General features: G+C 47.9%; 1 protein-coding gene across 1 annotated transcript in view; it reads right to left on the bottom strand.

Annotated features, from left to right (window-relative positions):
• PTPRF (protein tyrosine phosphatase, receptor type F) overlaps window positions 1-13,120 on the bottom strand; it is a 276,943-nt gene that overhangs the window by 208,460 nt on the left and 55,363 nt on the right. Inside the window, exon 2 of the mRNA XM_018558965.1 lies at window positions 10,832-10,990. Within this exon, the coding sequence (XP_018414467.1) occupies window positions 10,832-10,913 (82 nt within the window). The 5' untranslated portion in view covers window positions 10,914-10,990. The remainder of the gene's footprint in view (window positions 1-10,831; window positions 10,991-13,120) is intronic.

The following is a 13,120-nucleotide window of genomic DNA, read 5'->3' as shown; positions in this document are numbered from 1 at the left end:
CTGGATTTTATATAAATGTAACATTTTCCTTTTCATTAAAGGCCAATGATCTAACGCACAGCTCACCTGTCATGCATCCACATTCGGTGCACAGATAACCCCCTTCCAGAGCACTCATCTTAGGCCTTGTTCACACCAAATGCAGAGCAGATCCAGTCAGGTTTCTGCACACGCACGCTAGTCTTTTAGATGCGTTGACGCATTTTTGGCTATTTTTTTTTTAAAACGTTTAAAATGGGCTTTCAGTGCGTCCCATTCATTTGCATGCGTTTTTGAGGCGTTTGCAGATCCAGAGCAGGTAAAATAGGGCCTGCTGCAGTTTTTTCACCTGCTCTGGATCTGCTCTGCTACTGCACGTTGCAATGTGAACTGGAGCAAAAAATACCATTGGAATACATTGGACGCAGTTTTGATCCGGTCTGCAACTGCTCTGCACCTGCTCAGCGCTTGGTGTGAACAAGGCCTTAGAAAGTGCATACCCGGCACACGATGCTCTTCCAACAAGTATAACATTTTATTCCACATGCATCTGTACAAAAACAACCGCTGAGGCATTTCTGCCTAACTCCAACTTAGCTTTAGCTATGACTAAAGGCAGAAACGCACTATGACTAAGGCCACGTGAGGCAGAAATGCGTCAGAGGGTTGTTTTGAACAGATGCACGTGGAACAACATGTGATACTTTTCGGAGGCGCGCCGTGTGCCGGTTTTGCAGCTGCCGATAATCTAAGTTCATATCAATCAGCCATCCTGCTACAGGCCTATGGCATCAGTATAAGGCTGGGTTCACACTAGGCGTATCGAATATACGTTTCGTGACGCGCGTTTTTACCGTGATGCGCGGTAAAAAAGCGCGCGACAAGCTCGCGTTTCCGAGGGCTACTTGGCTGTATCCCAATGGAAACGCGCGACAAAAACGCCCCAAAGAAGCTCCTGTACTTCTTTGGGCGTAGGGCGTTTTGTAGCGCGTTCATACGGCCTGTAATACGCCCAGGTGTGAACCGTACCCATAGGAAATAATGGGATTTCGGTGTTTTGAGCGTTTTGCAGAGCGTAGGAACGCGCTACAACACGCCCAGGTGTGAACCGGGCCTAAGAGAGAAGTATATATCCAACTCCTATTATCTATTAAACTGATACAATGTATCTAAAGAAAGAGCACAAATGATTGCCGATTGAGTTTGATTGATTTTGAGGGGCGTTGGTGCCAAGGAGGTAAACGTCACCTTTAAGAGACTTTCCCCAATCTCTGTACAATATTATTAAGGACAAATCACAGTTTTTCTTTCACAATTCCTTTCAAGTGAACGCGTTGTCACCGTAAACAAACTCCCTCTGGGCTTTCTAAATCATCATACAAGGATTTTCCTAATTTATTGTCTCCTATAAACAGAAAAGGATTATTGCAATTATCTTTTCATAGCTATTCCCAGCGCTGCACTTCCCGGGACTCTTCAAACGCTCTTTTTCACGCCAGCGAAGCGTCTGCGGCGCACCCCCCTCCTCATTATCCGCTATGTCCCCTGCCATTAGGGGCCGCGACTCCGGCAGCTGCAATAATGTTCCGAGATTGCTCAAATATGTCTTCAAATTACTGCAGTGTTTAATCAGCTTGCAGAGAGCCATTGTCACAATCCCCTACCCACAGCGGGTTGGTGCAGGTTTCTTAAAGGACCCCCCTATACAACTCTGATGTGTACATGATGAAAGCGGAAAATGGTTCTGATAAAAAGTGCGTTTTCCTTCCAGTCAATACATTTCAGGGGAAAGGCCTCCCCCTTCTTCAGGGCTCGAGATGTGCATTTGAATGAAATCACAATGATCTGTGCTAGGGAACCTACATTAAGGCTGGATAGAAATTAGAGACTCCAGTGAGTCTGAAGGAGACCAAGCTGGCCATTCTTATAGGCTGCCTGCAGAAAACTACAGGAGGGGACGGAGTCAAGACCAGTCACCCTGCACGGGAGAGAGAACAGCAGTGACCGGTCTTTATTACAGGAGGGGGCGGAGACAAGACCAGTCACCCTGCACAAGGAGAGCAGCAGTGACCGGCCTTTTTTACAGGAGGGGCGGAGACAAGACAAGTCGCCTTGCACAAGAAGAGAGAGCAGCAGTGACCGGTCTTCATTGCAGGAGGGGGCGGAGACGAGACCAGTCCCCCTGCACAAGGAGAGCAGCAGTGACCGGCCTTTATTACAGGAGGGGTTTGGAAACAAGACCTGTCACCTTGCACAAGGAGAGAGAGCAGCAGTGACCGGCCTTTATTACAGGAGGGGCGGAGACAAGACAAGTCGCCTTGCACAAGAAGAGAGCAGCAGTGTCCGGTCTTTATTGCAGGAGGGGGCGGAGACGAGACCAGTCCCCCTGCACAAGGAGAGCAACAGTGACCGGTCTTTTTTACAGGAGGGGCGGAGACAAGACAAGTCACCTTGCACAAGAAGAGAGCAGCAGTGACCGGTCTTCATTGCAGGAGGGGGCGGAGACAAGATCAGTCACCTTGCACAAGGGGAGAGGGCGACAGTGACTGGTCTTTATTACAGGAGGGGTTTGGAAACAAGACCTGTCACCTTGCACAAGGAGAGAGAGCAGCAGTGACCGGTCTTCATTGCAGGAGGGGGCGGAGACAAGACCAGTCACCCTGCACAAGGAGAGCAGCAGTGACCGGCCTTTATTACAGGAGGGGGTGGAGACAAGACCAGTCACCCTGCACAAGGAGAGAAAGCAGCAGTGACCGGTCTTCATTGCAGGATGGGGCAGGGGCAAGACCAGTCACCCTGCACAAGGAGAGAGAGCAGCAGTGACCAGTCTTTATTACAGGAGGGGGCGGAGACAAGGCCAGTCACCCTGCACAAGGAGAGAAAGCAGCAGTGACTGGTCTTCATTGCAGGAGGGGGCAGGGGCAAGACCAGTCACCCTGCACAAGGAGAGAGAGCAGCAGGGACCGGTCTTTATTCCAGAAGCTCCGAGTCTCACACGGGATTACATCACAGATCTGGAAGAAAAACACAAAGCTCACTGAGATTCCAGGAAGAATACACAGGACTCTTGTCTGAGGACAGTATGTGCTGATCCCGGAGTTCACAAAGGTAAATATAACTTGCTTTCAGAAATGTCATCAGTACACCAACACAGCTCCTGAGTGTTAGGACTTACCATTCTGAACCTCATCCATTCATAAAAAGTTGGGAAGCATTCCATGGATGACACACTTCATGGCAAATTATGTATAAAGATACTTCTTTTTTTGCCACTCGTTCATCAAGGAAGAGATTTCACACACAAACCCCGAAACTTTAGCAGCCTGACATCAAAGTACAAAACTTTTCCAGGAGAGGAGCTATTATTGTATGTGAAGGTGCAGGAAGGAAAAAAAAACTTTGCAAAGACAGAAGAAGTTTTCCGCACGGAGATGATTTTCTCTGGAGGCCAAATTGCGTCCTGTACAAATTGTAGCACTTTGCTCTGATTGCACAGCTGCAGGACGAAACCCTCGCCGGAGAGAGATTCCGAGAGCAAACCTGTCCGAACAGCTTCTCCCGCCTTCCAATGTGTTATTCTGCCGAAGATTAAACGATGTCTCATAAAGCATCGTGATTAGTGATAATCTCCGCCGGACTCATCAAATATCTGCATTCAGGTCTGGCAGCATGGATCCAAAAAAAAACAACTTTTCCCACAAAGACTCGTCACCACCGGACACTTCCAGATCTTGTACACCGAGCTGATTGTGTGACTGCAGCAACTAGAAATTAACTTTCAGAAGTCAAAAGAAACAAAACGAAGAAAACAAAAGTCCAACCGGCATTTGTACTTGGTCAAGAGATCGCTTGCTGGTTCCAGAGACAACTTATAGAAGGAAGGTGAATGTAGACAGATCAGAAGGTCCGAAAAATGTCACCAGCACACCATGTCAACGTCAAGCAAATGCAATTTAAAGGAGAACTATGAGGGGGGAGGGGGGGGGTGCTTTTCACTCACCTCATAGTTCTAGCCGACCTGTGACAATGAGACTGTCACAGGTCGGCTCAGAAGATCGGGAGGTGAGCGAACACATACCGGCGTTCGCTCACCTCTCGATCCTGTCCCTGCAGAGAGCCGTGACAGGGGAGGGGCTGGATTCCCTCCTCCCCGCTCCGACACGTCAGCGTTGACTGGAGGAACGGACGGGGGAGGGGGCGGGTACAGCTGGCTCTGCCTCTAGATAGGCGGAGCCAGCTGTCACTCACGCAGCTGGGCACAATTGTCGGGATCCGCTTCAGCTGCAGCGTCTCAGTATACCGCGAGCTGTATACTGAGCCTAGGGTGACGGGAGGACGCTAGTTTGTGTCCTCCCATTACCCTTAGGAGAACTATGGGGAAAAGCCCTGACCCCATAGTTCTCCTTTAATGACACATGCTTGTCATTCAAATATAAATGTTTCCGGGGCCTCACAGGGTCCCCTTCATCAGGCTCAGAACGAGATCTGTATCTGTATGCAGCCATATCGGGACACTTGTTACAACACAGTTCAAAACTGGGATATCTTTTGGATTTGCAACATTAAACTTCTCAGGACAAGTTTTCGTGGGCAAATTGTGGGCACCCCTGTTATAGAAGAAAGGTGAACGTATCCATATTGGGGCCCTTTGTCAGCTGAATACTAGAAGTGATACTTTTCTTTGATTTGCTCTAACGTTTAGTTTTCCGGGTTTAAAGGAGAACTATGAGGGGGGAGGGGGGGGGTGCTTTTCACTCACCTCATAGTTCTAGCCGACCTGTGACAATGAGACTGTCACAGGTCGGCTCAGAAGATCGGGAGGTGAGCGAACACATACCGGCGTTCGCTCACCTCTCGATCCTGTCCCTGCAGAGAGCCGTGACAGGGGAGGGGCTGGATTCCCTCCTCCCCGCTCCGACACGTCAGCGTTGACTGGAGGAACGGACGGGGGAGGGGGCGGGTACAGCTGGCTCTGCCTCTAGATAGGCGGAGCCAGCTGTCACTCACGCAGCTGGGCACAATTGTCGGGATCCGCTTCAGCTGCAGCGTCTCAGTATACCGCGAGCTGTATACTGAGCCTAGGGTGACGGGAGGACGCTAGTTTGTGTCCTCCCATTACCCTTAGGAGAACTATGGGGAAAAGCCCTGACCCCATAGTTCTCCTTTAATGACACATGCTTGTCATTCAAATATAAATGTTTCCGGGGCCTCACAGGGTCCCCTTCATCAGGCTCAGAACGAGATCTGTATCTGTATGCAGCCATATCGGGACACTTGTTACAACACAGTTCAAAACTGGGATATCTTTTGGATTTGCAACATTAAACTTCTCAGGACAAGTTTTCGTGGGCAAATTGTGGGCACCCCTGTTATAGAAGAAAGGTGAACGTATCCATATTGGGGCCCTTTGTCAGCTGAATACTAGAAGTGATACTTTTCTTTGATTTGCTCTAACGTTTAGTTTTCCGGGACGCACATTCATGGTCAGCCCCCCTCGTCTGGGTCCGGGCCGGTGCCGAGGTTCAGCGGAATTCTTGTCCTGAAAAAAATGAACTGTTCTAGCAAATATTGTATCACATCCAGTACTGATGGAGAAGCCGAGCGCTCGATGGACATTTTTCTGGCTCTCGCGTCTTGGAAGGAAATCGCAAAACTCTCTTTTGGCAGAAAGATGCCGACTTCGGCCGCCTTGTAAAATCCCAGAACCCTGAACAAGACGTCTCGTTATGTAACTTCACAGGAATCCGGGACTCCAGCCGCGCTCAGCGTGTACCAAGGTGCACCGTTTCATCCAGTACAGATGTTCATCCAGAGGCCGCGTATATACAGCCTTACTCCACCAGACCACGTAACGGATGGTGCCCCCCCGCCCCCAACAAAAAATCAGATTTCACTTTACTGAGCTCTGATTGCTGAAACAGTATTTCTGATTGGTTACCATGAGCTACTGCACTGTGCCTTTCTTTAGTTCCCATGTTCATTTCTTATAGTCAGGGATAAGCAAACCAGTATCATTACTGACATTCTTTGTCACACATCAGCTGAAAAAGAAAATCAGGCTGACAGGGAGAGGGTTTTATCGGGAAAAATGATGGGTGTGAGTGGGAAGTAGTCAGGAAGGCTTACAGGAGAGACAGAACTCAGCATGAGCAACGCCCCTGTCATCCCTAAGGCCTTGTTCACACTCTCGTCCCTGCTGGCTGTTTGGCTGGTGTGCCCCTTTAACCACTCTCAGGCTCTTTCTATGCGGGACATAAGACGCCACATGATATGTCAGAGACCCTCAAGTACCCCGAATCACGGGCACGGAGACCTGAGCAGAATGATACAAAAGTTTCTGCTAAAAGCCAAATATAAAATATCTCCGCTCCAAATGAAAAATCCCAGAAGCCAATCTCCCCTCATAGAGAAGAGCTGGAAGCACACAAAAGACAAAGCTATGGTGACCCGGAGGAGAGGCGTAAAACAATCAGAGTGAATCAGCTTAGAGATGGCTTAATGGGACTGCGGTCACCGTGACTGATAAACCGACACGACACCCGCCAAGAGGGACATGTTCTTTGCAATGTTTTGCCGCTTTATTTCCATCTACTGGATGACGAGGGATGAAAAAAAAGAATTAAAGGCGAGCCGCGACAAAGCTAAAAGCTGGTGTGAGAAACCTCTGAGTATAGCTGCTATGGCTCATCACAGGTGGGCAGACCCTGCTCAGGGAGGAGGTGAGCATGTATCCCCCCCCTCCATCCCCCCCTGGAGTCACCTACTGAAACTGATACAAGTGGTACTGCAAATAACATTTAAAATGCATCTAAACCAGGGGTAGCAAACCTCCGGCCCTCCAGCTGTGGTGGAACTACAAATCCCATGAGGCATTGCAAGATTCTCACAGCCACGACTGCCAAAGAGAGATGCATCATGGGATTTGTAGTTTCACCACAGCTGGAGGGCCGGAGGTTTGCTACCCCTGAATTCTATACCCAAGAACAAAAATGTAACATATTGCAGTTTATCAGATGTGGTCGATCCAATCGTTTTTTGTTTTAGGCTTTTCTTCCTTTATTTGCACCTGGTGATCCTGCCGGTAACACACTTCCTGTCCTAGGGAGACAACCTCACTGACTGCATTGGCCTTACTCCTGCCAACACTTTTTAAACAGTTACAGAACTATATAATTTTTTTTACTTTTCAGGATAAAGCTTTTAAATAAATGAATAAAAGCTGACCATTGTGAGCACCCCTTTAAGTGTTATATGGTTTGCCCCAACCCCTGTAATTGACACCTTTGCCGGACAGCTTGGCCCGTTAAAAGAAGTTGAAGAATAACAGATTTCCAGGGCTCGGAAAACCAAAAACTGTCGTGTTAATGCCATCGGCAGACTGTATCACATATGTTAGGGATGCACCAATACCAGCATCGGTGCCGATACTGAGCATTTACATGAGTACCACTAGTGAAAATTCTCTGATACTAAAAAACGATACCAGCGCTTTAATTATTCAAATTGAAGAGGCTGCCATAGGTCCCCCGCCTGCTGGGGACCTGGACCGTCCTGCATGTCTCCCCCTCCCCAGACCCTCCGCATGTCTCCCCCTCCCCAGACCCTCCGCATGTCTCCCCCTCCCCAGACCCTCCTCCTAAGACATCAGGCCAGCACCCCAGAGTATGTAGCAATACGTATACTACAATTCGGCACCGCTGTACAATGTATTGCTGGGATTTGAAGTCCTCTATAGCTGGTGCCATTCTGCATTGCTGTATAATGTATTGCTGGGATTTGTAGTCCTCTATAGCTGGTGCCATTCTGCATTGCTGTATAATGTATTGCTGGGATTTGTAGTCCTCTATAGCTGGTGCCATTCTGCATTGCTGTATAATGTATTGCTGGGATTTGTAGTCCTCTGTAGCCGGCGCTATTCTGCATTGCTGTATAATGTATTGCTGGGGTTTGTAGTCCTTGGGGCGACAACGTGTTCATCCAGTTTTAAATTTGTGTGAAAAGACAAAACAATACAAGGGACGGATGCCAAGGAGAAACCTCGCGATAATGCTCTATAATGATGTTATTCTGGGTATTACAAGGCGCTCGCCGCTTCATTCCGGAGAACAAAGGCCGCTCTCGGCGTGGAGCTGCGAGGAGAAGGGGGTTTAGTGGAACAGATCAGGCGGAGGCGCACAGATAAGGGCTCGCTGTCACCAATTCCGCTCGGAATGGAATGCAAAACGGGACAGGTGACGCCTGCTGCATAGGACGGGAATTAATGGGGCCCCCGTGCTGGCTATTATACCGAATTGTTCTACTCCCCTCCTCCCCCCCATCCCATTGCTCACCTGCCTTGCTGGTAATAAACTGACTGAGCGGCAGCCATTTTGTTCCTGGCCCACACACAGAAAGCATTCAGCTTCCCTGTATAGACGAAGGGTCTCCTGTGTACCAAAAGAAGAATAACCCCCCCATGGCTGCATTTCCATAAACTCAACTCTATAACAAACATGGCTACCTTCAGTGTTTGAGAAACTAGAAATACTTTAAGGGCCCCATTCAGTCCATGAGCTCCCAATGCACCATGACAAATACAGTACATGCGTCATTTTACCTGATACATCACAAAACAACGCATGGCAGGGCTTGCAACGCATGTGAGTGGGAGCTGCATTGCCTCGGGGTGCCATTTAAATGAGTAATTAAAAATTAACGGCACCATAAAGCGTTAAAACGCGTAAGTTGCAATAAAGTGCAACTGAACCTTTTTCAGTTTTGGATAGAGTGGAATGGGATTACAACCCCTGTCATGGTTTGATTGCCGTCTGTGTCCCTGTTAGGGAGATTCACCCTCTTCTATTTCTTCTGGTGAATGTTATCACTGGAAGAAAATCCTAAATTTTGGGTTGTCACCAGAACAGGAAGAGATGGGAAAAATCTTCCAATGGGGACACTAGTTCTGGTGACCACCGGGGATTTCCCTCTCTTTGGAGAGATTCCCTCTCACTTCCTGTTGTTGCAACCTGAAACGTTTTGGCTTTAGTTCACCAGCCTTATATTTTCCTCCATAGCAAGTCTTCTCCTGGGTTGAATGTGAATATTTTTAATTCCGTGCAAACGTGCATCTCCGCGATAAAACATTTTAAGCCGCAGCATCTATCGCCTTCATTTCCTGTCTGAATGATTGGTTCTCTTGATGGGATATCCAATTCTCTACGCGTTTCTTAGACCAGTGGTCCTGTTCCTCAGAGGATACAGAGGTGAGCTAATATTCTATGTGTGTACTTGCTGACATGTATCAAATCAAAGGAATGTAACAATGTTTAATACTTGATTGATGATTGGATTTCCCCATCAGCAGAACCCGACTGACCGGATACAATGTATCAAATAATCGGAATGTAACAATGTTTAGTACTTGATTGATGATTAGAATTCCCATCAGGAGAACCCGATGAACCAGATACAATGTATCAAATCAAAGGAATGTAACAATGTAACAATGTTTAATAATTGATTGGATATTCCATCAGGAGAACCTGTCTAACCGCATACATTGTATCAAATCAAAGGAATGTAACCGTTTATATTTGAGATTCTTGTGCAGACTGAGAACGTTCTAATGACAGGTTGAGGGATATTTCATAGTTTTTAGATTGTAAGCTCTCACGGGAAGGGCTCTGCTAACCATCTTGTCTTGGAATGTGTTGGTAACGTCTTCCTTATATTGTAAAGCACTGCACAAACTGAGAGGAGGAGAAGGAGGAGGAGGAGGAGGAGGAGGAGGAGGAGAAGGAGGAGAAGGAGGAGAAGGAGGAGAAAGAGGAGAAGGAGGAGAAGGAGGAGAAAGAGGAGAAGGAGAAGGAGGAGAAGGAGGAGGAGAAGGAGGAGAAGGAGGAGGAGAAGGAGGAGGAGAAGAAGTTATATATTTTATTGATATCCTGAGATGTATAAAACTTTTTTTGTTGCTTTTTTAAGAACTTTCCGAATAAACATTTAATGACTTTTAAAGAGTTTTTGACACAACCATACACCAAGCAATCCTGTGATATAACTCTGCGCACCCGGAGGCCAGGGAAGTGCAACAGATGACTGGTCATTTTAAAGGAATCCTCAGCTCAGTGCAGTTCTCAAAGAACAGCAAAGGAAAGGGGAAATGTTATACTTACATTTATATTTGCTTGATTTGGTCAGATATAATGGCGCTTAATTAAAGTCGCACAACTAGGGTTGCCACCTGTCCCGGATTCACCTGCAAAGTCCCGGGTTTGAGTCCTGTATGTTCTGTGTCTGGGTTTCGGCTGGTCTGTAACCTGGAAACAGCACATGCAGAACTCAAAACCCGGAATGTCCAGGTGAATCCGGGACAGGTTGCAACCCTACGCACAACCAGTGGCGTCACAAGGGGGGTCAGGCCCGCACCCGGGTGCCACCATTGGAGGGGTGACACCAAAATGACAGTCATTTTGGTGTCGCCCCCTATGAAAATTCGGGCACTCAGTCATGGACTGAGAGCCTGACAGTGTCAGGAGAGAGGAGGGGACCCGGCGGCATACCTCATCCCGCCGGGTGAACGTTGCCTCCTCTCTCTGCCGGCGTCCATCACCAAGATGGCCGCCGGCAGGCGTCAATAAGACGACCGCGCATGCGCGATGACGTCACGGCGGGGGTGTCACCTGGTCTCGGGACGCCCCTGCGCACAACACTTCCTCCAACCCCCATGACAACCTGACAGTCAACAAAGAGACAAGTCTGTGGCCCGTGACCAACCGTGGATCTCAAGTGAACAGCAGATGTGACAAGGAGCCCGCTGACGGCGGCATTGTGAACGACACACCGACAGTACAAGCTGGAATAGATGGGAACTTACTGTCCGCCTGCGTCAGGGTGATGGAGCAGCAGAGGAGCAGCGCCGGGACGACGAGCAGGGTCTGGCGAGGGTAAGGCACCATGTTGGAAAGCAGACTCCACTCCAGGTCTGGCGATAAGTGGTCAATACATCCAGCGTGTTATAGCGTCAGACTCACGCCTGCAAAGGGAAAGAGAAAAACAGGTGAGAAGGTACAACTGATTGGCTCCTTCTGCTGCTTCACCCTCCCCTAGTCTGAGCTGTGCTGTACAGGAAGCTGATTTAGGTACTTACACTACTTGTATGAATGAACGCATTTATTGATAGAGCAATACATACAGAGCTGCATTATTTTGTATTAACCAATCACAACAGGAGCTGGTAAGGAAAGGACCAAGTACTGCATTGCTATGATAGGAAAAGACGACTATGTATACAAACCGGGATGTCGGACAATTCCAATTTCATCCCATCCTCCCCCCATATGTATGACAAGCATTCAGCTAATTACAGATTGTCTTCAGACTGACGGGGACCGGACTGAATGGCGGGTTGACAATATTCATTAAAACCTAAAAGGAAACTGTCTGTGTTGCCCCTGGCAACCTATAAGAATACTCCACTTTCCACCCTGCGTCCTCTGAAATCGGATTTCTCTTTTTATTTTCTTCCTCCGGATTTCCTACACTCAGCCCGGATAATGAAGCGGCGGTCAGCTGCGTGAAGTAGATGTGGGTCAGACATTGTGAAATGCCGCTGTATAAACACATTCGCTCGCACGCCAATTATCCGCCACCTTCTTGCGACAATCTGTTCCCCTTGAACTCCGCCCCCTCTTCAGACTTCAATCTTCTCTACAATCACGCTTCCATTAGGATCCGCGGCAAGGGGTCACCGCAGAGAGGGGTCAGAACAATTCCAGACGCCAAACTCGAAGCGCAGCGAGACCGCACTGCAACGAGAGCCCTTCATACACAGAACTGGACGGGATGATGAGGAGGAAACGTCCAGGATACAGACTTATATCTGTGTGTTACATCGCGCCGAGGTGTGCCAGCAATGGGCAGAACAAAATATCATCATAAAACAAATTATGACCCGACAAAAAGATACATTGTGTGCCAGTCTATCATGACAAGGATGCATTGTGTGCCAGTCTATCATGACAAGGATACATTGTGTGCCAGTCTATCATGACAAGGATACATTGTGTGCCAGTCTATCATGACAAGGATACATTGTGTGCCAGTCTATCATGACAAGGATGCATTGTGTGCCAGTCTATCACAACAAGGATACATTACGTCCCAATCTATCATGGCAAGGATACATTGTGTGCCAGTCTATAAATTTAAGGATACATTGTGTGCCAGTCTTTCATGACAATGATACTTTGTATGTCAGTCTATACATGAACAGTCGATGTTCATGTGATATACATGCATAGTGTACATACAACACCTGTAGCCTGCGTGGCCCATATTGGCCATTTGGAGGAATTGGGGAAACACTGGTTTGTTTTTTCTATACAGCTCCCCCCGATATATCTGTGATGATCAGTGATACAAGTCAGGAGGGATCAGGACTGCTGGAAACATCAATATGTGACCACAGAAATAAGACGATGAGGCTGGAGCTGTTCCGGCCCCCCCCAGGCTGGGAAGAAGCATATGTTGTACTGTCATCGACCCCCCTATAAGAAGGAGAACATTATTAATGAGGAAGCCGGCATCTATTATTCATGGATGAGGAGACAAAATCACTTATATGTGAACTTATCCCGAACCACAGAAACTCTGCACAGCCCTGGCAGAGACACAACTGGGCAGGTGGGGGATGGGAGGCTGTACGTTAAAGGCAAACTCCGGCCTAATAGAAGAGAGACCAGCTCAGGCTTTTTATTGTTCATTTTTAGCTTTACAATGCAGACTGGAGTTGGGCTAGCTAAGGTATGTTTATTTCCAGTTCCAGAAATCCATAGTCACTTTTATTGTCAGGACACATTATAACTATTGAAAGCCTTGTACCATTTGGATGGATCACTCCAAGAACTGTGAATCCTCTTTGTGTTCAGTACACGGATTCCTCCCGTACCCAGTATACTGTTATACCCCTCCTATACCAAGCATAGTGTTGTACCCCCTGTACCCAGCATACAGTTATGTGCCCGGTACCCAGCATACAGTTGTTCCCCATTTTGCAACAAACCCCCTATACCCAGCATACTGTTATGCCCTCCTGTAGCCAGCATACTGCTATTCCCACTGTATTCTCGCCTACTCCTCACTTAGCAATGCAGCCCGAGGTGTA

Source organism: Nanorana parkeri, unplaced genomic scaffold, assembly GCF_000935625.1.
Source record: "Nanorana parkeri isolate BGI_ZX_2015 unplaced genomic scaffold, ASM93562v1 scaffold371, whole genome shotgun sequence".
NCBI classification, from domain to species: domain Eukaryota; kingdom Metazoa; phylum Chordata; class Amphibia; order Anura; family Dicroglossidae; genus Nanorana; species Nanorana parkeri.
The sequence above is the reverse complement of the archived record's forward strand: the minus strand, read 5'-3'. Positions and strand labels throughout refer to the sequence as shown.